At 34.5% G+C, this 25,729-nt stretch overlaps 1 protein-coding gene across 1 annotated transcript; it reads right to left on the bottom strand.

The window, feature by feature from the left end:
- Positions 1-928: 928 nt before the first annotated feature.
- LOC126825318 (oxysterol-binding protein-related protein 11) lies at positions 929-25,729 on the bottom strand (the record flags this gene model as incomplete). The annotated part of the gene is made up of 17 exons (XM_056101988.1): positions 929-5,854; positions 6,302-6,367; positions 8,843-9,004; positions 9,851-9,970; positions 10,688-10,848; positions 11,799-11,909; positions 13,521-13,683; positions 14,087-14,168; positions 14,634-14,719; positions 15,709-15,857; positions 17,843-17,967; positions 18,504-18,559; positions 21,266-21,346; positions 22,878-22,919; positions 23,990-24,104; positions 25,100-25,230; positions 25,721-25,729. Coding segments are annotated over 17 exons (1,734 nt in total), but the record flags the coding sequence as incomplete, so codon positions are not given.

The raw sequence follows: 25,729 nt of genomic DNA, 5'->3' as shown, positions 1-25,729 counted from the left end.
GCAAGCGAATTATTGAAATAACATTAAACCATATGTTAGTCCCGAAATGACCTAGTTTGTGTCGAGTGGACGTTAAATCCCATCTCTCTCTCTCTCTCTCTCTCTCTCTCTCTCTTAAATATTTAAACGGTTTTTTTTAAAAAAACGGATAAAACTTTTGCCTTCTAGATAGACCACTGAGTAATAATGTGATTTGGTCGAACAATCTGCGGCCATAAGCCAGGAAGTTTTTTTTTATCGATTAAACACTTTAATAAGGTGATTTTCCGAACAATCAGGGTCAATAATCCGGGATGCTACGGTCCGATATGCGAATGGAATCAACATTCCTGGGATATAAACAACGATTTTAAATTTCATCAAATTCTGACCTCTAGAGAATCCACAAGCTAAAGAAGCGATTTTTCGTACAATCAGGAGCCAGGCCTCGAAGCTATTCGTCGATATGTGCGAATATTGACAGGAACCAACCACGGTCTGTGGGTTATAATCATACTTTGAAGTTTCATCAAAATTGGATAAAAAAAAATATGACCTTTAGATCGTCGTACCATCACAGTCAAAGCTTTGAGTTTTATAATTTTTGTTTGGTTTAGAAATGTGTGTTTGCAGAATATATCTTTCGGATATCAACCTATATTTCAAGCGGACAAAAATGTGACCTGTAGAGTGACCACAAACAAAATGTAAACGACCATATACTACCACATGAAAACGTGGACATAATATAATAAACACTATAAAATGATTATATCGCTGCTAGTTGGTCATATAATTCACACATCTGGTGTCGCCTTTCTCTATAAACATGTTCAAATAAACAAAATCAATTTAAAGACATGTAAAATTTATTATTAAATGAATCCACGTCAGATATTTCTAACTTAAAGATATGTTGCCAGGCAACAAAACATATGCCCATAGCAGCTAATTCCCGAACGGATGGTTGCGGAACACTTAGTGTGGACAGAGTTCGTACTTGAACCAATATCAAAATCATGACCGGGAGGTTGCGGAACGTTGACTCTCGATAGGTTCCGTTCTTTCACGACCCTAACCTTAGAACTAATTAATTTATAAGATAAATAGATAATAATGAGGACGGGTAAGATTGTAAATATCAGTGTAATTATAGTTTCACCACAATTTTGACAAAAAGGGCTATTATAGCATTAACCATTGTTAAGGATTTTGTTTGGCCCCTGGTGTCTGATATAAATTGTTGAATCACCCCTTTACATGTATGGGCAGACCGTACTGTAAAATATATGAACGAATGCACAAGTTCATAGGTTTTTTTTCATGCATTTGCTTACTCAAGAGATTGCCCTTTATGGACATAAGAGAAACAGGTGCAACAGATTAAAACTGAGAAAACTATTTTGTAGCCTGAGGTACGGAAATTGGTTGAGCTTGTCACACCATCGACTGTATTTGCGAAGCTTCTGTTAGACAACGTTGTCCCTACCAGCTTCCCCAAAAATACATTACCAAAGAAACTGGGGAAAAAACTCTCGACACCCAGACGAGATCGCCGACAGTGACCGAAGTAGCAGAGGAGAATTTGTTGATATGTATACGGTGGTATATCTATAAATTCCCTTACTTTAAACATATATTTGTTTAGGAAAATGAAATGAAATGGGGCTTAACGTCCTACTTTTCTGCTCCTAAACTGGGCTAATGAAGACGGGCATGCCAATGTGTACACGGGACCTCGGTTTTTCATCCCATCCGAATGATTATACAGCTGTCCTTGTCAGGCCCTCCGTCCTGCATCACTGACTAGGGGAAACCACGCCGGAAAATCTGGATGAACGAACTTTCTCAGCCAATGCAGGGATCGAACACCCGACCTCCATGTAAGCGAGCCAGCGTCTTACCCACTTAGCCACGTGATCCCCAAATGAGAAATAAAAACTGATATTTGTTATGAAAGTGTTTATCACAGTTGATATGATAGTAAGATCATGTGACGTGCATAATATATTTACACTCAGTATATATATATATAGTATATACAACTACAGTCCTAATTCATGTCCTCGCCAGGCCTTGCACCACTCACTATACGTTGTTCCTTGCCAGACAACTGCTAAAGGTTGGGAACAATATATCTTGTTATTGTGAGGAAAACCAAGTACATCAAAAATATGTACACCATACTGTATAATATACATTTAAATCATGATATGTGACATACAGTACATCAAACTATGGAATCACAGTTTCTAATTTTATGTTTAAAACTTGAGTAGCCAAATTGTGTAATAATAATAATAATAATAATTAAACTTCTATGTAAAGAAATAAATAATATCAATGGTTGATATGAATAAGGTGAAATGTATTACAAATATATTCTTTACAAGAAGATTATAAAAGGGATAATAATTTGGATCTAAATATAGATACTGTAAAACAATAAACTGACACAAATAACATTGTTTTATAAATACAGTAGACCTATATGTCCAGTACATAAATACAGTAGACTTATATGTCCAGTATATAAATACAGTAGACTTATATGTCCAGTACATAAATACAGTAGACTTATATGTCCAGTATATAAATACAGTAGACTTATATGTCCAGTACATAAATACAGTAGTCCTGTGTATCAAGTATATAAATACAGTAGACTTATATGTCCAGTACATAAATACAGTAGACTTATATGTCCAGTATATAAATACAGTAGACTTATATGTCCAGTACATAAATACAGTAGACTTATATGTCCAGTATATAAATACAGTAGACTTATATGTCCAGTACATAAATACAGTAGTCCTGTGTATCAAGTATATAAATACAGTAGACTTATATGTCCAGTACATAAATACAGTAGACTTATATGTCCAGTATATAAATACAGTAGACTTATATGTCCAGTACATAAATACAGTAGTCCTGTGTATCAAGTATATAAATACAGTAGACTTATATGTCCAGTACATAAATACAGTAGTCCTGTGTATCAAGTATATAAATACAGTAGATTAATGTATCCTGGACAGTAAATCCTACTGTTTAATTGTGTTCTGTTTCAGATGACATTAATATTGCACCTTAGATAATTGTATATAAACAGTTGCTATGGAAATAATTTCAAAATGAAAAAAAAATTCACAAAATATTATATATAAACATTCTAATCAACTGTCTGCCTCAATCTTACTAACAGAACCGTTCCATTCATACCACTCTTCAAAACATCACGGGTCATGTGATCAAAACATCACAGGTCATGTGATCAAAACATCACAGGTCATGTGATCAAAACATCACAGGTCTTGTGATCAAAACTTAGAAAAATTGCAGGTCAAGAGGTCAAACATCAAAGGTCAAGATGCTACTTTTTTCTACTGAAAACTCAGTTTGTTTACAAATTAGAACGAAATTAGAATGAAAAGGATACCCAGAAAACTTGCGTTATTTGAGATATACTATAGTTATCATTATATTTGTTAACAAATCTAATTTACCGTAACCTACTGGGAGATAGACTTCCTGAAATTAGCTAAAGATGCATTATGTAAGAAAATGAAATGAAATGGGGTTTAACATCCTACTGTTCTGCTCCGACTGGGCTAATGAAGACGGGCATATGCGATACAGTGTACTATGAGGGAAATTTTGCGCAACAGCGGTGCTACTGCCTACTCTTAGAGCGAATTCCAGCTGCGAAGGGATCATTTTTTTTTACGTGCACAGGATCTCGGTATTTCACCCATCTGAATGACTAGACAGTTGCCTTGTACATTATGTAAGAGCTAAATCGGCCTGTTGCAGGTCTTTATGTTAGGTTATTTTAGGTTCAAATCTTATAGAAATTATTCACATAAGCCTATAATCGACCCTGTAGACCATCGGATGGATGAAATTGAACATGATTAGCCTATAATCAACTCTCTAGACCATCGGATGGATGAACTCTCTAGACCATCGGATGGATGAACTCTCTAGACCATCGGATGGATGAACTCTCTAGACCATCGGATGGATGAACTCTCTAGACCATCGGATGGATGAACTCTCTAGACCATCGGATGGATGAACTCTCTAGACCATCGGATGGATGAACTCTCTAGACCATCGGATGGATAAACTCTCTAGACCATCGGATGAATAAACTCTCTAGATCATCGGATGGATGTGATATTACATGGATTAGAATACCTGTAAGATTCATAAATCTAACAATAAAATGGATAATTCAGACTTAAAGGCCACACTGAAATTTTTAATGTATTCCATTTCCATGTCCTGTTTTTAATCTATTATAGCGAGAACTGTCTGCTATTTATCTAAATCGGACATAATGTATCTTGGATTGAGCCTGGTGATCGGGACAGATTCCAATCTGATCATTGCGAATAGGAAGCAGACATAATATTAACGTCTGACGATTCTGCACCAACTGGAATAATTAAAGATACATTCTGTAAGATTTAAATAAAGAGCTGACCATTCTTGCTATAAAACTCAAAAATAGATAATGTAAAATGAATGTATTGAACATTTTATTCATATTACTCTATTCTGAGCCAAGTTATCACTGTTTGTAGTTTTGAAAAGATGTATGCATTGTGGTAACCAGGGCATGGGTATATTTGAGTCTTAGCCTCGCTTTCCCATTTTTAAATTAAATTTTTAAATGACAAACCTTTCTAATCTAGTTAAAATCTCGAGTATCCCATGGCATCGAAAGTTGATTATGGTCTTTTTTTGCTAATAAATGTCTAATTAATAATTTAGATAACATTTAAGGCCTAAAGAAAGACCTGCAATAGGAAGATTGTATAACGTATGTTTAACACAGGCTAATTTCCATTCTCTGTCTTCAATAGCCCAGTCGCAGCATTATTCCATTCATGCTTGGTATCCCAGGTCAATTTTACCCTGATATTTTACCACAATTAGAGTAACTGAACAATCTGATTTAAATACAGATTGATATTTCGTTTCGTTTTTTTTATACTTTCGAAGGGCCAACACAACATGAAGATCTGACCGGTTGTTGCGATAGGTCACGTCAGAGGTCATACAAGCGGCTTTTGACCCTTTGACATCAGACATTTGATTAAACAATCAGCATTGATGTTTCTAGTGGATTACCCACAGTTCTGTGCCTAAAGCTCGCTGTAACAGACCGTTTCATTGGCTAATCCTTCACACCATCCAGAACACGTCAATGATAACAACTCTTCCAGATCCTAGTGTAGTAAAGACAAGTAAAACTAAATTTTGAACTATAAAAATGAAACGAAATAGGATCTGTGTTTTAATCAGACTGAGTAACTGTACATCAGATTTTCAGGCAACAGATAAAAGATACATTTCCATGACTCTTGATAGCAATTCTGTTAAATATGAGCACCATTGATATTGACAGTGTCTCTACAAATCATCACATGTCTGTTTCAGGACTAACCGGACTCAATTCTGTATCACTTGTTTGCTCTTCTTTTTCACTCCCTCGCTATTGCGTGTCACTCCCTTGTAAATCTGTGTCACTCCCTTGTAAATCTGTGTGTGATGTATGCTTGTTACTAGTATGAAGAGAGCGAGAAAGAAATGGGGGTTTAACGTCCGCTCGACACACTTCAGGACTAAAACACAGCTTAATTGTATTTCAAAACTCCTTGTCACGTACAAGTGTGGGAATCGTAACCACGTAACCCCCTACATATAGTATGACGATGATTATAGTGATAGTTGTGTGTGTTATTTGTATTTTATACAATGTTGATTTCTAGCTATCGATGTTCAATCATGAAGCAGGTGATTTTATTTGTGATGTCAATGGATTCTTGTACACCCAGGTATCATCAATCTTTCTGAAAAACTAAAAACAAAAAATATTGTTCTAAAAATAAAGCATAATATCATAACTAAGTGCTTAGATCCTATTCTGATTTTACTATTAAAATATTCAATTCTATTCATATATCGTAGTAGTTTAGTGGTCACATCTTATGATGGATTTTTGAATCTTTTTATGATGCAGGTTCAATCGATATATTCTATTAGATGTCTGTTCATATTTAATAGAATGTACAGGAGGACCGCACTACACGTAAAACACAAACTATAAGACAAACCTGCGGACATGACAAACTATATAGACATAGCAAGAAATAAACAGTAAATATTAAATCATGTGACTGGATCCGGGGGCCAGCCATTAATTTCTTTAAATTTCATCAACTCTGTACTTCAATCATGTTGAGTCTAACATGCTAGAGTATATAAAAATCTAAATTGTAGAAAATAAATTTCATGTTTCACTTACTTTAGTAGGAAAAGATGAGTTTGTTTCTTTTCTATGTCGTTCACCTTCTCGTTGTTTATCTTCTAGCTATAATAATATAATATTATATTAACAATATAACCTCTATCTTCTAGCTATAATAATATAATATTATATTAACAATATAACCTCTATCTTCTAGCTATAATAATATAATATTACATTAACAATATAACCTTCTCTATCTTCTAGCTATAATAATATAATATTATATTAACAATATAACCTCTATCTTCTAGCTATAATAATATAATATTATATTAACAATATAACCTCTATCTTCTAGCTATAATAATATAATATTACATTAACAATATAACCTTCTCTATCTTCTAGCTATAATAATATAATATTACATTAACAATATAACCTTCTCTATCTTCTAGCTATAATAATATTACATTAACAATATAACCTCCTCTATCTTCTAGCTATAATAATATAATATTATATTAACAATATAACCTTCTCTATCTTCTAGCTATACTAATATAATATTACATTAACAATATAACCTCCTCTATCTTCTAGCTATAATAATATAATATTATATTAACAATATAACCTCCTCTATCTTCTAGCTATAATAATATAATATTACATTAACAATATAACCTCCTCTATCTTCTAGCTATAATAATATAATATTACATTAACAATATAACCTTCTCTATCTTCTAGCTATAATAATATAATATTACATTAACAATATAACCTTCTCTATCTTCTAGCTATAATAATATAATATTACATTAACAATATAACCTCTATCTTCTAGCTATAATAATATAATATTACATTAACAATATAACCTTCTCTATCTTCTAGCTATAATAATATAATATTATATTAACAATATAACCTCTATCTTCTAGCTATAATAATATAATATTATATTAACAATATAACCTCTATCTTCTAGCTATAATAATATAATATTACATTAACAATATAACCTTCTCTATCTTCTAGCTATAATAATATAATATTATATTAACAATATAACCTCTATCTTCTAGCTATAATAATATAATATTATATTAACAATATAACCTCTATCTTCTAGCTATAATAATATAATATTACATTAACAATATAACCTTCTCTATCTTCTAGCTATAATAATATAATATTACATTAACAATATAACCTTCTCTATCTTCTAGCTATAATAATATTACATTAACAATATAACCTCCTCTATCTTCTAGCTATAATAATATAATATTATATTAACAATATAACCTTCTCTATCTTCTAGCTATACTAATATAATATTACATTAACAATATAACCTCCTCTATCTTCTAGCTATAATAATATAATATTATATTAACAATATAACCTCCTCTATCTTCTAGCTATAATAATATAATATTACATTAACAATATAACCTCCTCTATCTTCTAGCTATAATAATATAATATTACATTAACAATATAACCTTCTCTATCTTCTAGCTATAATAATATAATATTACATTAACAATATAACCTTCTCTATCTTCTAGCTATAATAATATAATATTACATTAACAATATAACCTCCTCTATCTTCTAGCTATAATAATATAATATTACATTAACAATATAACCTTCTCTATCTTCTAGCTATAATAATATAGTATTATATTAACAATATAACCTCTATCTTCTAGCTATAATAATATAATATTACATTAACAATATAACCTCTATCTTCTAGCTATAATAATATAATATTATATTAACAATATAACCTTCTCATTGTTTAACTTGGGACTAACATATGGTATTAATTTTATTTCAATAAATCCCTTGCGCGTAGGGGTCTTTAGCAGTGGGAGGAAACTGGAGGACCTTGAGAAAACCCATGAGTTTGGACAGGCGACCCCACTCCTTGTCACGAAACCACACCAGTTGACTCAATTGGTGCTAACCAATCGGCCATCCAACCCCCATGGTTACAAGAAGTATCTCTATTTTACCATGGTTACAGGAATAACTCTATTAAAAAATTATGAATGAATCCAGAAATGTGTACTGTAGACTTGTCATAAAGTATGCAACCCTGATAAATGTCATTGACAACCACATGTTGACATAAATGATACTGGATAATCATATATTGCTATAAACACTATGATGATGAGATAAATGGTACTGGTTAATCATACATTACTATAAACACCACCATAATCGGCAGTAGTTATCACTTGACTAAATAACAACACAACAATCGACACCTCCCTCTGGCAAAAGAATGTCCAAGAACCAGAATAATTTGTCGTCATGAATTAGCCCTGATGAATATTGCTGTTTTTGCTCTAGGATAAGTTTAATTAGTATGACTTTGATCACAGTTAACAGCTCTCCTGGACAATTTCGCAAAAGCCAGATACGACATTTTTTGCCTCACCACTGACGAAATGTGAAACAGTCCTTAATCTAGTGGAAATCGGCTATAACCTGAGTTACTTGTAGAACTGTAATTTTCTAAAATCTAGGTGGTGTATAATTTTTAGCTATATTAAATATACTTACACATCGTTTATGTTCCGTAGCTGTCTCTACGTCACCCATACTTAAAGATTTCGTCACATGCTGCCATAACCTTCGTGATTCATTCTCACACTGTAATTCGATTGGTCGAACACGTTTACGCCACACTTTTAATTTCTGTACATCTATCGACTTTGTCTCACCCTGAATAATATAATATAAATATATCATTTTAACATTTTTTTTTTATCTGAGCAGCAACGAAATTATCTAAAGGCTTGCGATTTCGTCATACAATTTGTAAGCTATTTTTAAGTGGAACCACTGTTCAACAATATGCATCTAAAAATAACTCATTTCAAACAGTGCTATCGCCATGAAATTTTCAGGAATTGTTCAATTTGTCAGAATAATTGCCAAGCATCAGTTTTAGGGCAATCTGCTTTATTGGTTACCATGGAAATCGCTCTCTGAAAGTATCCAAGATAGAAGCTTGGAACTTCTTTCCAAATGTTCCTAGGACATGTCACAGTGCATGTATTTATATAGTGTTGTTATTGGGTCCTTAGATGCCGTGCTTAGAAATGAGTTATTCTATATCCATATTCTCGAGCAGTGCCTCCCCTTAATGGCCCCAATATGGCTAAAAATACAGTTGTATTTTGATTCACAGAAAGGATAATGTCATGAAATAACAGAACCAGCTTTTAAGAAATTTATTGCTAACCTTAGAAGATAAGGTTGCAGTGTTTGACTGGGGACATGCAAAGGGGAGATAACCATTCAACATTTCTAGTAGCAGATAATAATCACATTGCTTTAAATGTTTGACATTGTCAATACTCTGAGACTGATAAAGTTCTGTATAACGAGTTGGCTGACTTCTGTGTTAGATATCCACAAACAGATAAATTTTCACAGTCCATTTGATAATTTTATTTCTATTTTAACTATCCTCAATCCATTTTTATTTGTGGTACACATGACATCTTTTATGTCAATGTTTTATCTTCTGATATAAAACACCAATAAAGAAACAAGTTAACTTACATTTGCATAATTAAAATCTAACGATGCGTTCCATTCACCTTGAACTTTACAAACTACATCTCCCGTTTCACCTTGACGTACTTCTGCTGTAACTCGATGTAATTTACCACCGTAAAACGGCTGAAAATATAAACAGTCATTTGAGAGAGAGAGAGAAATAATGTCCACTCAATACAAACTAGGTCATTTTGGGACTAACATATGGTTCAATTTTATTTCAATAATTCGCTTGCACATAGGGGTCTTTAGCAGTGGGAGGAAACCGGAGGACCCAGAGAAAACCCACAAGGTTGGACTACTCCTTGTCACGTACAACCGGGGAATCAAAACCACACCATTTGACTCAATGACAGGTCAGGAGAAAACACACATGGTTGAACAGATGACTCTAGTCTAGACCTATGATCAACAAAGACAGCTTTGATTGTCAAGTACCATTGCTACAATAATATACAAAGTCACGATTATAGAGTTCAACATTGAATTAGTAAATGGTAGGGCGTTATAATCCATATAAAAATCTCAGCCATTCGATTCCCTAAAGAGATGATAATGGGCTTGTCATGTCAATAAATGTCTAATTAATAATTTACATAACATTTGAAGTCAGTAGAAATATGTAGATTTAGTTCTTTGATAATGTACTGTATATTATTGTAGGGACTAGGTGGATGAAGACAGACTAACACCTTAGAGGGTACTACGATGGGAAATTCTGTCTGGTTAACGATTGAATTCCAACTGTCAAGGGTTATTTTACAAGCACTCAAACACTGTTTGCACCATTTAAACAACTACACACTTTTCCCAACATATTTTATTCTGCTGTGGTCCTACCTTGGTATGAAAGACAACAGCTGATGAATAGTTGGTCTGTGGACAGGATATAGTTATTTTATCACCCATTTCAACCCAGGGTACCGTTAATATAGATCGGGCGTAGGCACTGGGTAAACTAAACGTATAAACTTCACCATAATCTAACAGATGTAACGTTACTGTAAATAACAATAATAATGTTACGGTTAATATAGATCAGGCGTAGGCACTGGGTAAACGTTACTGAAAATAACAACAATAATGTTACAGTTAAATTAGACCAGGTGGTTAATATAGATCGGGTGTAGGCACTGTGTAGACTAAACATATATAATCTAATAGATGTAATGTTACTGTAAATAACAATAATACGATTAATGCAAAGATATTCTAGTTCCCAGAAAATATTCATTCACAGTGAGTCTTGCCAGAAAATTTAGAGGACTATTATACCCATTCAATACCATTTTTCAAGCAAACAGATTCTAAAAGATTTCTATTTTAGGTCCGATTTATTCTGTTGTCTTAATTAAATATTAACAGATTCTAAAAGATTTCTATTTTAGGTCAGATTTATTCTGTTGTCTTAATTAAATATTAAAAAATCAACTTGATTAAGCCATGAATAATTTGAGTAGAGTTGATATTATTTAAAACTGTAAAGAGACACACAGAGAATTTAAAGGAGCCGTTCCTGATATCGCAGGACATCGTAAATAAAAGCAATCTGGTTAAAACACAGATCCTATTTCGTTTCATTTTTATAGTTCAAAATTTCGTTTTTACTTGTCTTCACTACACTTGGATCTGGAAGACTTGTTATTTAACTCTTGTTCTGAATGGTGTCAAGGATAAGCCAATGAAACGGTCTGTCACAGCGAGCTTTGGAGGTGTTTTGCACGGAACTGTGGGTAATCCACTAGTAACATCAATGCTGATTGGTTAATCAAATGTCTGGCGCCATAAGGTCAAAAGTCAGTCTTTTGACCCCTGATGTGACCTATCGCTATAACTTGTCAGATCTTCATGTAGTGTAGGCCATCGAAAGTATAAAAAAACGAAACGAAAAAAAGATCTGTATTTTAATTAGATTGAAATAAAAGCAAATCTGTGTGTTCACATGACTTACCTTTTCCTACCATAACAACCCCTATAGACATTCCCATAAATTTAGATTTGGTCCAGATAGAAGCATTCATACACACTCTTCGACTAGGACATTCAAAATAAAAAGCTGAAACTAAATTTTTAAAGATCATTAATGATAAGGAAACATGTTCATGTTGGCTCAGTGATTATCGTGCTGGTACATCAACCAGAAGGTTCTCCTGGTGGCTCAGTGATTATTGTGCTGGTACATTAACCAGATGTTTCTCCTGGTGGCTCAGTGATTATCGTGCTGGTACATTAACCAGATGTTTCTCCTGGTGGCTCAGTGATTATCGTGCTGGTACATTAACCGGATGTTTCTCCTGGTGGCTCAGTGATTATCGTGCTGGTACATTAACCAGAAGGTTCTCCAGGTGGCTCAGTGATTATCGTGCTGGTACATTAACCAGAAGGTTCTCCTGGTGGCTCAGTGATTATTGTGCTGGTACATTAACCAGATGTTTCTCCTGGTGGCTCAGTGATTATCGTGCTGGTACATTAACCAGAAGGTTCTCCTGGTGGCTCAGTGATTATTGTGCTGGTACATTAACCAGATGTTTCTCCTGGTGGCTCAGTGATTATCGTGCTGGTACATTAACCAGATGTTTCTCCTGGTGGCTCAGTGATTATCGTGCTGGTACACTAACCAGATGTTTCTCCTGGTGGCTCAGTGATTATCGTGCTGGTACATTAACCAGAAGGTTCTCCTGGTGGCTCAGTGATTATTGTGCTGGTACATTAACCAGAAGGTTCTCATGTTGATTGAAAAATATTCCTGGGATTTTTCTAGGATAGATCCCCCTCCTCTGTTGTTGTCATGGGATACAAGACAAAAACAACATTGGTATAACAACAATAATCCGCTGATTGTTAAAATCGAAATTAACTTTCTATTATTGATAATCCAGATCTGGTCAAAACCTTGGAGATCCAGAGATTCATCCTGGTGTTGCTCAAGAATGCTTCTCATTATTTGGAAGCGTAGTTTCCCCTGGTCAGTCCTGCAGCATGGGACCAACACGATACCAGGTGAAAGTTTTGTAAATTGTACAGACACAGTACTTGTCACAAGTCTCCACGGGATGTCTGCGATTTTTTACAGCACAGAATACACGCAAGTTGACTAAAATTTCCCCCGTAGTAGATTGTTCAGCAGGTTGTGAGCTAGGCTTTAATTAAACCAGTTGGGACAAAAAAGTAGGACGTTAAACCTGATTTGATAGCTCCTCCCATGCTTTGACTTCAGCTGACATGTCATATGTATGTCAATCATTAATGATAGCTCCTCCCATGCTTTGACTTCAGCTGACATGTCATATGTATGTCAATCATTAATGATAGCTCCTCTCATGCTTTGACTTCAGCTGTCATGTCATATGTATGTCAATCATTAATGATAGCTCCTCCCGTGTTTTGACTTCAGCTGTCATGTCATATGTATGTCAATCATTAATGATAGCTCCTCCCATGCTTTGACTTCAGCTGTCATGTCATATGTATGTCAATCATTAATGATAGCTCCTCCCATGCTTTGACTTCAGCTGTCATGTCATATGTATGGCCGTCAATCATTAATGATAGCTCCTCCCATGTTTTGACTTCAGTGGTCATATGTAGCTCCTCCCAAGCTTTGACTTCAGCTGTGTTTTATTAGGAATAGCTCCTCCCATGTTCTGACGTGAGGACAATATGGGTTACGTACCTGGTGGATGATGTGACACCTGTTCAGCACAATAAATCAATCTATCTGTTTTTACATGATTAGTGTCATCGCTAGCCGTGGATTCCGTTTCGTGAGGTATTTCCCATGAACAATGGAACGTTTCTCCTATTATTGGATTATACGGTTTCTTGGCAACAGAACCCTGTTGATAAAAGATGGAGAGTTTCATTCAAATAACATATTATTGACATCCCAAATACAACTTTCAACATCCTAACCAAATCAACATCGAAATCAAATTAACATCGAAACCAGAGAGAGAGAAAGAAATGAGGATTAATGTCCACTCGACACAAACTAGGTCATTTCGGGACTAACCTATGGTTTAATTTTATTTCAATAATTCGCTTGCGCGTACGGGTCTTTAGCAGTTGGAGGAAACCGGAGGACCCGGAGAAAACCCATGCGGTTGGACAGACGACCCTACTCCTTGTCACGTACAACTGGGGAATTGAAACCACACCAGTTGACTCAATGACAGACTTACCTGTCTACCTGGGTATAATATTAACATACCTGTCTGTCTGTGTATAATATCAACGTACCTGTCTACCTGCGTGAAACGATGTTAAATACCATTCTAATATTGTTAACATTCTCTCTTCAGCATCAGATTTCTCAGGTATTCTTTAAAATAAATAAAACACTTTTTCAATATTTTACTTTGGGGGAACTGTAAAAAAAAAGTTAATATAAGGTCCTGTTTTGTTTTGGCCCTTTGTAAACCTCATGAATAGATTTTTACACAAAACGTAATTGTGTTTAACTTGATTAACATTGTTTACGGTGTATGAACAAGAATGTCACGGTTTTGTCCATACCGTAAAAGACTTGCAACTTCCAATTTATTTTGCTATCATTGTTCACATTTAATGCGATCACTAATACCATCGTACATTCAAACTCCAAAGAAATTAATTTAAAATTGTTTTGACACTTACTTCATCGGTCATATAAACAGAGAAATTAAACGTTAAGTTTTTAAATATTAAGTCAATAATTAAAGGTATTATTATGGATAGATAATCTAAACTGACTAGACAACCAACATAGATACACATGTCATTCAAGATGAACAAATATTCTACTTACTTTAGAAATAAATCTGGATGTGCCATACAATCGGCAAACATTTCTAACAATGATCGTCGTTCTAATATAAAAGTTGGTAAAACTACCTGAAGATAAGAACATCATTCATTTAAAACTCAGCACAAGCAACTCACGGTGGCTCATTGAGTAAAACATTCCGTTTTTGATCCCTGTGTTGACCGAGAAAGTTCACCCGGATTTTACGGAGTGGTTCCCCATTGTCAGTGGTGCCGCAAAATGATAGTCGTTCAGATTGGACAAAAACAAGAGAGAGAGAGAGAAATGGGGTTTAAAGTCCACTCGACACAAACTAGGTCATTTCGGGACTAACATATGGTTCAATTTTATTTTAATAATTAGCTTGCGCGATGGGGGTCTTTAGCAGCGGGAGGAAACCGGAGGACCCGGAGAAAACCCACGAGGTTGGACAGACGACCCTACTCCTTGTCACGTACAACCGGGGATTCGAAACCACGCCAGTTGACTCAATGACAGGCTTTATGATACAGCGCGCATGTGCTAACCATTTGGCCATCCAACCTCCGACAAAAACAAGTCCCTATGTGTGTGTGTATGGGCTTGCGCATAAATTAACCCTTGAAAGTTGGAATTTAGATATCAAAGTAGGCTGTAGTGATGCTGTTCGGTCAAAATTTTCTTAAGATTTGCAGACTCTGAGTTTTGGATTGCAAATTTTTCCTCAAAGCCATTGTGTATGGCTAAAAGATAAAAGGATAAAAGGCCAGCCTGATTAAAACACAGATCTATATTTTGTTTCGTTTTTTTATACTTTCTATGGCCTACACTACATAAGATCTGACTGGTTGTACTGGAAGGATGCGTCAGGGGTCGTACGAGCAGCTTTTGATGGCAGACATTGATTAATCAATCAGCATTTCCCCATAGTTCTGTGCGTCGCATGCCAAGAAATCACCGTAACAGACCGTTTCATTGGTTAATCCCTCACTTCAACCAGAACGTTGATAATATAACAACTCTTCCAGATCGTTGTGTAGTAAAGACAAGTAAAAGGAAATAGGATCTGTGTTTTAATCCGATTGGATACAAGACCTACCTTGGTGAGATCCATTCCTAATTTAAGTTGCGATAAAAGATGAAGTATAATAGATTTATGTTCTTCCACACCATCGAGATCAGAATCTTTATACTCTGTTTCATCTAACACTTCTTCTTCATGATTTATTATATCTTTACACATATCACCTGTAGAAATACATAACATGTACATTAACTTGAAATAGACTATACATATATATCACTTACAGAACATGTAAACTAGTTTGAAACAGACTTTACATACAGGCGTGGAAATAACGGTTTTAGATGTACATGACAAAATGTCAGGCACTAATGAATTAGTGCCTGAGATTTTCAACTTAGTGTCGGCCATGTATTATTAATATCAATAGAAAAGACAAATCAGTGCCGTACAAAATGACAGGCACCACAACTTCACTACAACTTGGATATCGTAATGACGTAGTTCTTTATTTAATATTTCTTTTCGAAGCATTGTTGGCAAATTGTTCAAGTTCGTTAATAAACATCTAAACATATTGTGTTCCAACTGTTGTCACATAGTTTAAAATGGTCCGTCTAGATTAGATAGTGAGTGTTGGGTTTACAACCGTTTATTTCACTAGCTTGAAACTAAACATTAAAGATTAGATAAAGAGCTGACAGTTCTCACTATCAGGGCTGCCGACAACCAGTATCGCAGCGCAATTTGCGATACATATTTTGTCCGTTGCTAATCAAAAATTAAAATCTAACGTTTTTGATTCGCAGTAACTGCGAATCATTAATATGCCTGTCATTTTGGATATTGACACAAAGATTTATCCACATTTCTCAACACTTTCAACGTGTATAAAATATCAAATAAATTTTATAAACAAAACGGAATTCTCCGTGTGACATTTTCTTCTCGAACTACCCAGACTCAATTCATGATACTATATAATACAGGGACATAACTCTATGAATCGGGACTATTAAACCGGAAATAGGGAATCAAGTAGTACCACTCACGTTGCGAGACATGTCAATTTCGAGTAATTATATCAGTATTCAATTTGAAAAAAAATAAATTCAGTGTGTCCCCCACGTACTGTAAATAAAATATAAAAAATAAATACGTGTAAACGTATTGTAAAGTGAGAAATCAAAGTAAGAATTCCCGTAAACTATTATTGTTTATATCGCGTGCGTCTAGTTAATCGAGATTATTCGTAAAATACTGCGTGCTTCCGATTGAACAAAAATAATAACACACGATAAAAAGCAGACGAAATTGTTTTCTAACGAAGAAATAAGAAGCCACTGCCAAGAATTGGCTTCAGACATAAGGCCTAACAAAAGTCTACATTCATTCAGAAATGTTCACAGCTAGCTGTAGAAGTGCTAAAATTCTAAAAAAATCTTAAGAATGAAATCTAATCATTTGCTATCAATTAAAATTAAAATAATCTTGTTATTTAGGTGTTTTATGTTGATTTGAAACTGAAAAACTGCTAATCAATTTTTAAATTTGCTAATCAAATTTGGCAAAATTGGACTTTTTGATTAGCAGTGCTGCTAATCATCTGTGAAAAATTACCGACAGCCCTGCTCACTATAATAGTTAAAAACTAGATAATGTAAAGGCAATTAGCTGAAAATTTCAGACAAATTGATCCACTCTGAACTGAGAATTTAGTGATTGAATTTTCGGCCTAGCCTCGATCATCATTACTTAAAAACATAGTCTTGATTATCCATTTAGAGAACATTTCAGGCTAAAGACAGACCTGCAATTGGCAGATTTAGCTCTTGTATAATGTATGTTTAATTACAGAAACTCCACATAAGACAGCACATCTACATGAGAGAGAGAGAGAGAAACTAGGTCATTTCGTGACTAACATATGGTTCAATTTTACTTCTATATTTTACTTGCACGTAGAGGTCTTTAGCAGTGGGTGGAAACGGTAGGATCCAGAGAAAAACCACAATGTTGGACAGGCAACCCTATTATTGTCACATACAACCGGAGAATCGCAACCACGTCATTTGACTTCATGACAGACCTTGTGATACAACGCACACGCACTAACCATTTGCCCCCCCCCCCACAACTACTTGATACCTGTAGTGTTTAATTGTACCATTTAATGATTAACTGTAGATTATCAGAAGATTTTACATACCATTTAATTTCTGATCTGTTAATAAATGCGGAGAATTTGACGTGATTTGTGCGGAAGTGGTGGAACAATAACTCTCAGCTGTAGAGGGAGCACTATGTTGACTGCTGGTTCTTCGTAGACCAGAACTACAAAATACAATATAATAACTTAAAATAAAATGGGGTTTAATGTTCTACTTTTTGCACTGTCTGAGCTAATAAAGACGAGAGTGAGAAATGGGGTTTAACGTCTACTCGACACAAACAAGGTCATTTCGGGACCAACACATGGTTCAATTTTATTTCAATAATTCGCTTGCGCGTACAAGTCTTTAGCAGTGGGAGGAAACGGGAGGACCCGGAGAAAACCCATGAGGTTGGACAGGCGACCCTACTCTTTGTCACATACAATCGGAGAATTGAAACCAGTTGACTCAATGACAGACTTTATGATACAGCGCACACGTGCTAACCATTTGGCCATCCAACACCCCCTAATACCATGCCAAACAAACCAGAGCCACCACAACTCTCAATTATAACTTGAGAGTGTGCCTAAAATAAAACTTAAAATGACTTGGGGAGCAGTGATACAGACATTAAAACATGAGAAATATTTATGGCAGCATGGATTAAATAAAATAATACCCTGAACCAAGTAGAGCAACAAGTTCTGTACTTACTATGATCTGGGTTTACTTGGTGCTGTTAGAGGTAACGGATGATGATTCATCATTGCCTAAGATGTAAAAAAATTAATGTTAAACAAGAAATCAATGGCTGCGATACCAGTTTAAGGGTAATCATCAGATTAGAGGACATCATGAAGGTTCACCTGAACAAACACTGTTCATGTTACTAAATATGTTTTAGAGTCTAAACTTTTTCTGTAGGATAGAGTCAATGCAAGCCTGGATATAAGGCACCTGTATGTATGGGTGGGACAGCGTGTTTGTTGTTGTTGTCCGCTTCCACCGAAGGTGATATCGCAGACAAGTCTTATTTTTCACAGAATCGATATTTCATAATGTCAACATTGTGTGATAATTTGTTTCTGACTAAAGTCTATGACATGTGCCTATGTCCAGGCTTGAATATATCTCTAGATATATGTCCAGGCTTGCACTGAGACAAAATAAAACATTGCTCATGTGCGGCACATGATATTACATCAACTAAACCAGGGTTCCTGCGGCTTCGTAAAACATTTTTTCAAGGATAAATATACGTCAAATTCAAGGATTTTCAAGGACATTTTTTAGCCTAAAGTTACAATTTTTCATCTTAAAAATAACCAAAACATTACCAACTATCGTTATAATCTCATATTTAAAAGGAATTGAAGACATTTGAAACAAAATTAAGGATCTCAACTGAAATTCAAGGATATTTTCCTATTTCCGCGAAATTCAAGGATATTCAAGACCTTGAAAATGAAATTTTAAATTTAAGGACCACGGGAACCCTGTAAACGTTACCGTTCCCCATTTTTCTAAATAAATAATAATTAGTAAAGCATTAAATGACCCACTGCAAGCTTTAATTACTTTCCTTCTCCTGGTAGCATGTACATACCAGTAATCTATTTCAAAAGTCCAAAAAATCCAATTGTTTTAAACATAAAATAATTTCTATGTTTGATACAATAAATAAAATAGGTATGAAAACCTTTATACATGTGGGATTATTGAAATAGATTATTTATTTACAAACAAGACATTAACCAATATGTCTGGGACTATTGAAATAGATTATTTATATACAAGCAAGACCATCACTAATATGAGTTATAAATAATAAGCTAGTTACTAAATACACCATGTCATATGACGTCATTATTTCTCAGAAATATTTATCTATATGGTAAAAAGTCCTACAGAGAATTTCCATTCCATTTTATTTTTATTGGAAACATTGTGTACAATAAACTGGAGAGTATTGTCTCATGTGTTCGTTTTGTTATGATTCTGATCGCTAAATGCCACTAAAGGATAATGGAAATTTTTCATTTTATAAAATTTTCATATACACATGTACAATGTATTACAATAAAATTTTCATATACACATGTACAATGTATTACAATAAAATTTTCATATACACATGTACAATGTATTACAATAAAATTTTCATATACACATAAAATTTTCATATACACATGTACAATGTATTACAATAAAATTTTCATATACACATGTACAATGTATTACAATAAATGTCCACTTGTAATAATTCAGATGAGTTATAGTTAAATAATGGGTAGCCTTCACAGGATATTCAATAGGGAGAGAGAAATGGGGTTTAATATCCACTCAACACAAACTAGGTCATTTCGGGACTAACACATGGTCGAATCTTTTTTCAATAATTTGCTTGTGCGTAGTGGTCTTTAGCAGTGGTAGGAAACAGGAGGACCAAGAGAAAACCAACGAGGTGGGACAGGCGACCTTACTCTTTGTCATGTACAACCTGGGAATCAAAACCACACCAGTTGACTCAATGACAGACTGTATGATACAGTGGGCAAGTGCTAACCAATCGGCCATCCAACCCCCCTCAATATAGAAAGGATATAAACCTAAAATGTTCTGACCCACATCAAAATAATTTAAGCAAAGAAACAACCAAAATTTAAACCATATTTATCTGTTGAAGTGGCATTTAGTAATTAGGCACAATAAATAAAACACAATATTTCAGGGACTTTAATTACTGACTTTAACAGCAGCAACATTGTGCTTAATGGTGACGAGAGAAGCATTGATTAAACGCTTTCAAATTCAGTAATTATACATGTAGTCCATGAAATTATCTTCCACACAGTTCTATGTTTTATTTTGCATTGCTTTTGTGAAATATCATGACAAAATTACGAGGTAGATGTTTGATGTCACATCTGGTCTATATTTAATAACGTATTTACCAGTAATTAAATATTATTTCTTAGCTTTACTCAACCATGTATTAGGTGTGCACTTGACAAAAAAAATTCGATATAAGAATAGGCCATATCGCTACTGTCCAGGCAAAAAATCCCCTTATAGCACACCACATGGTGTTTGCATGTCTACATTAGAACAAATGGGACAGAAGAGTTACACTCCATTTCATTTCAGTTTTAGAACCCACACCACTCCAAATATTCTGATAAATATTTTGAAATGAAATGGAGTTTAACGTCCAACTTTTCGTCACTGACATACAATGTCAAGTGTTCTCGTGAACTCTTGACAGCTGTCCTTGCCAGGCCCTCATTTCTGCACCACTGATACAGGAAAAATCCTAGAGAACTTTCTAGGCCAACACAAGCAAAGAACCCTGGATTCCTGGTAATCTAGTGAGCCGGAAATAGCGATAGTTCTGTTTCTGCATCCATGTATCATTAACAACAGATTGTACAAATATTCTCGAGTTAAAGGGATATTTTGATCATGCGTATGCGTACCTGTTTTGTGTGGAGTATATGAAGACACTGATGTAAACATTGCATAGTTGCAGACGACGTGGCTTTTAATAACAATAAATTCTGAAAATATATTAAACCAAATAAATACATCAACCCAGCTATTAATGTGTCGAGTCAATTGCTAGGCAACAAGATCAAGTTATTCTCATTTCTTTTCCAGGCGTTACATTGGCCAATGAGAAGTTGTAAGAGGTCAAGTTTTCACGATTAGAAACTTACAAACTTCGATCAATGATCCTGTTACCAATAATCTACGTTGTTAAGGCCCGGAAACAATAGTTTTACCTGACGGCATATTTGGTATTTAAAACTCAAATTTTTTCATTAGTCATCTAGCAAATATACATTTGGTGGTAAAAAAAAACTCAAATTTTTTTATTAGTCATATCTAATATAGGATCTAGTAAATATATATATTTAGTGTGAAAACTACAATGGCTGTGTATAGTACTAGATATATATATACTAGTACCAGTGAAATTAAATTGATGGTTCTTAACAAATACAATTTAATTTAATCATGCATTATCTAAAGATACCTTCCCCCATACAAACTCGGTCATTTGAGGATATATTGGGACTAAAAACTTATCTAAACTAATGCTTCAAATCCTTCTCAAAACTTTGTATTCGCAGGGCCATACCTCAAGCTATAAATAAACTGTTGTTAGACGTCATGTTTGTCCCCTGACTTCACTGAGGGGGTGGGGGGGCAGACAGCTTTATTCCATAGACCCTATCATTTTCTACTGACCACCTCCAGACATCTTTGAATAAAAATGTTTTAGATAGAGGATTAACTTAATTTTTAGTGGTTTTCAAGAAGGTCAGTTGTTTTATTTTGACAATATACCATTACTCGAAATATATTACCTGAACCAAATATTTGCGATAGTTGTACAGTACCATATATTACCTGTACCAAATGTACAAGATAGGTGTATAGTACCATTACCTGTACCAAATATTCGCTATAGGTATACAGTACCATATGATTGATGTGGGGATATGGTGGTTGACAACAGGGATTGAATTGAATTGATAACCAAGAATGTTTTCTGATTAAATGCATTTTTAAATTAAAATCTATTTGTTAGAACCATCACAATAATAATAAGTACATTGATAAGAAGAATCATATAAGCGAGAAAATATTTATAAAAGATTTATACAATTCCCAAAGCATTAGTCTTAGAAATTGTGAATAAATGTTCAAACTTTACTTCAAATTTATATGGTTTACCTTCCTCGGTATTCCCATTGATATCGTTCCTTGATTACCCCGTGAATGAACCAAGGAGTTAGTGGAGTAAAACAGAACGATACCACTGGGAATATTGAGGATGTTGCTTTACTAGGGGTAAGAGATCAAAATCAATTCATCTATTCCCCAGAAGCATGTTTAGTAAAAAATACAATATCGTGAAGATTGTTAGAAAAGCAATAATTATTTAACCTCAAGTTTCCACAGAATTAATAATTATGTATTTTCTGTCTTTTAAACAATCAAGAGGAAAGATAACATCCCAACAATGAAAAAAAATGACCCAGATATTCATATATTTAATATAAAGTAAATAAAATCTATTACCTTGTCTAGACTCGTCAAATACGTCCCTGACTTCGGTAATCCCTGAAAGTTAAAACAAACAAAATGTGTTTGGTATTCCGAGAAGAACAAGCTTTATCAGAATCAAACAGAGTATATAACTCTCCTAGTAGTAGATTTAGTGTTTATCAGAATCAAACATGGCCCCTAGTAGTAGATTTAGTGTTTATCAGAATCAAACAGGGTCCGTAGTAGTAGATTTAGTGTTTATCAGAATCAAACAGGGCCCCTAGTAGTAGATTTAGTGTTTATCAGAATCAAACAGGGCCCCTAGTGGTAGATTTAGTGTTTATCAGAATCAAACCCGGGTATATAACTCTCCTAGATTTAGTGTTTATCAGAATCAAACAGAGTATATAACTCCTCTAGTAGTAGATTTAGTGTTTTTTAGGAATGTTCAAACGATCAGGCCTGGATAGGTACAATTATTTTAGGGAAGGAGGGGTGTCAAGTGGCGTAACAAGTGCGTTTTATATCATAATATCTGTCATTGAGTCAAATGTGCTTTTTTAGGCCTGTCATTGAGTAAAGTGGCATGGTTTTTATCCCAAGCTTGTAAGAAACATCTTGTAAAGTCGCCTGTCTAACCTCATGGGTTTCCTCCGTGTCAAGTGACTAAAGGGCATGTGTCACACCACCCCAATAAATGTCAATGACCAACCTCGTGGATTTTCTCTGAGTGGCTAAAGAGCATGTGTCACACCGCCCCAATCCCAGGAGCATAGTATTCTATCTTATTTTGTGTGTAATTATAGTGTCTTCCTATATTTTACTTGCACAATGTATATGTTTTGTAGTTTAGGAGTGACTTCCCAAACTTCCCACTTTAAAATGCTATTGCATTTCAAATGATATTGAATTTATCCTGATATTACATGCATATATGTCTTTGTAGCTTAGGAGGAACTTATAGAAGATTAGGGTTTTTTTTACAAACTAAATAAGTTCCCTCGTTGAATAAAGTTTTTATTATTATTTTTATTATTTAGAAAACAAAAAATTTCAATCAAATACTGGATTCAAATAATCTTTAAATTAAACATAGTTAGTGAGAAACCTGTGTAAAAATCTGCGGTTATATAAAATTTGTTTACCTCAATTAATTCTCCTAAATCATCTAGATAATCTTCTGATTCTACGATATATTCCTTCACATCTCGTAATGCACCTGATAATTCCGAATTAGCTTGTGGCTTGTATTGAGATCTACTGTAAACAAATTTTAAATCAAATGAAATGGGGTTCAACGTCCTACTGTTCTGCTCCAAACTGGGCTACGGGCATACATCATACAGTGTGCTATGGGGGAAATTTTGCTTGGACAGCGGCACTATCGCCTACTCTTATATCGAATTCCAACTGCCAAGAGATCTTTTACGTGCACGCCAATGTATACACGGAAGGTTGCATCAGGGGTATTACGAACGGCTTTTGACCCTATGATGTCAGGCATTTGATTAACCAATCAGTGTTGATGTTTCTAGTGTGATACCCACAGTTCTGTGCACCACACGCCAGAACAGACCGTTTCAATGGTTTATTAATCATACCAACCAGAATGAGAGCTACATAAAAACTCCCCCAGATCCTAGTGTAGTAAAGACAAGTAAAATGAAATTTTGAACTATAAAAATTGAAATGAAATAGGATCTGTGTTTTAATCAGATTGATCTGAATGATTATAGTGTTGTAAAATACTGAAGAACTTTCTCAATCAACTTTCTCAATCAACCCCAGTACCTACTGGAAGCCAGTACCTCAAGTGACTGAGCCACCATGACACTATTGACACCCTAAGTAATAGCTACGAGGGAAATGATAGCATGACCATCAGTGTTTTTTTTTATATTCACTTGGTGTGAATTTTGGATGTTTATGTCCTAAAGAAACCCCTTTCTCAAAGTAGTTCAGCTAAAATTCTAATACCCTTTTTCCCAGTAGTTCAGTTACAATTCTAAAACCCCTTTTCCCAGTAGCTCCTCTACAATTCTAATAAAACCCTTTCCGCAGTAGTTGAGCTATAATTCTAAAACCCCTTTTTCCCAGTAGTTGAGCTATAATTCTAATAAAACTCTTTCTCCAAGTAGTTCAGCTATAATTCTAATTCTACGTCGTATAGACGGACCGACACAGGTAGGTTTTCCAACTGGTCTGTTTATATGACTGGTCAATATGATCAAATATATACCTACATATATACCTACCTTATAACAACATTTGAGTTTATATTTTCAATAGAGGTGGAATGTGGTCGGTACCCAAGTTTTACAGGTGTGGCCTCTTTTACAGCAGTATGAACTTGTATGGACTCTTTCTTAGGAACAGGTGTACTGTACTAAAAACAGAAAAAATCAAAGTTGTCAGCTTTGCTCGTATCGCCCTGGGACAGCTGGGCTAGTCAGCTACACTCACATCCCCCCCGGGACAGCCAGGTTTGAAATGCTTTTCCCAGCACAAACTGGGATTTGATGTATATTGTAATTAAGTTACCTGAGCAATTGATGCTGTGTGATATTGTAATTAAATGCTGTATTATATTGTAATTAAGTTACCTGAGCTATTGATGCTGTATGATACTGTAATTAAGTTACCTGAGAGATTGATGCTCTATGATAGTGTAATAAAGTTACCTGAGCGATTGATGTTGTATGATATTGTAATTAAGTTACCTGAGAGATTGATGCTGTATGATATTGTAATTAAGTTACCTGAGCGACTGATGCTGTATGATATTGTAAGTAAGTTACCTGAGCGATTAATGCTGTATGATATTGTAATAAAGTTACCTGAGCGATTGATGTTGTATGATATTGTAAGTAAGTTACCTGAGCGAT

This window comes from Patella vulgata, chromosome 6, assembly GCF_932274485.2.
Source record: "Patella vulgata chromosome 6, xgPatVulg1.2, whole genome shotgun sequence".
NCBI classification, from domain to species: Eukaryota; Metazoa; Mollusca; class Gastropoda; family Patellidae; genus Patella; species Patella vulgata.
This window is presented reverse-complemented; position numbering and strand designations above follow the sequence as displayed.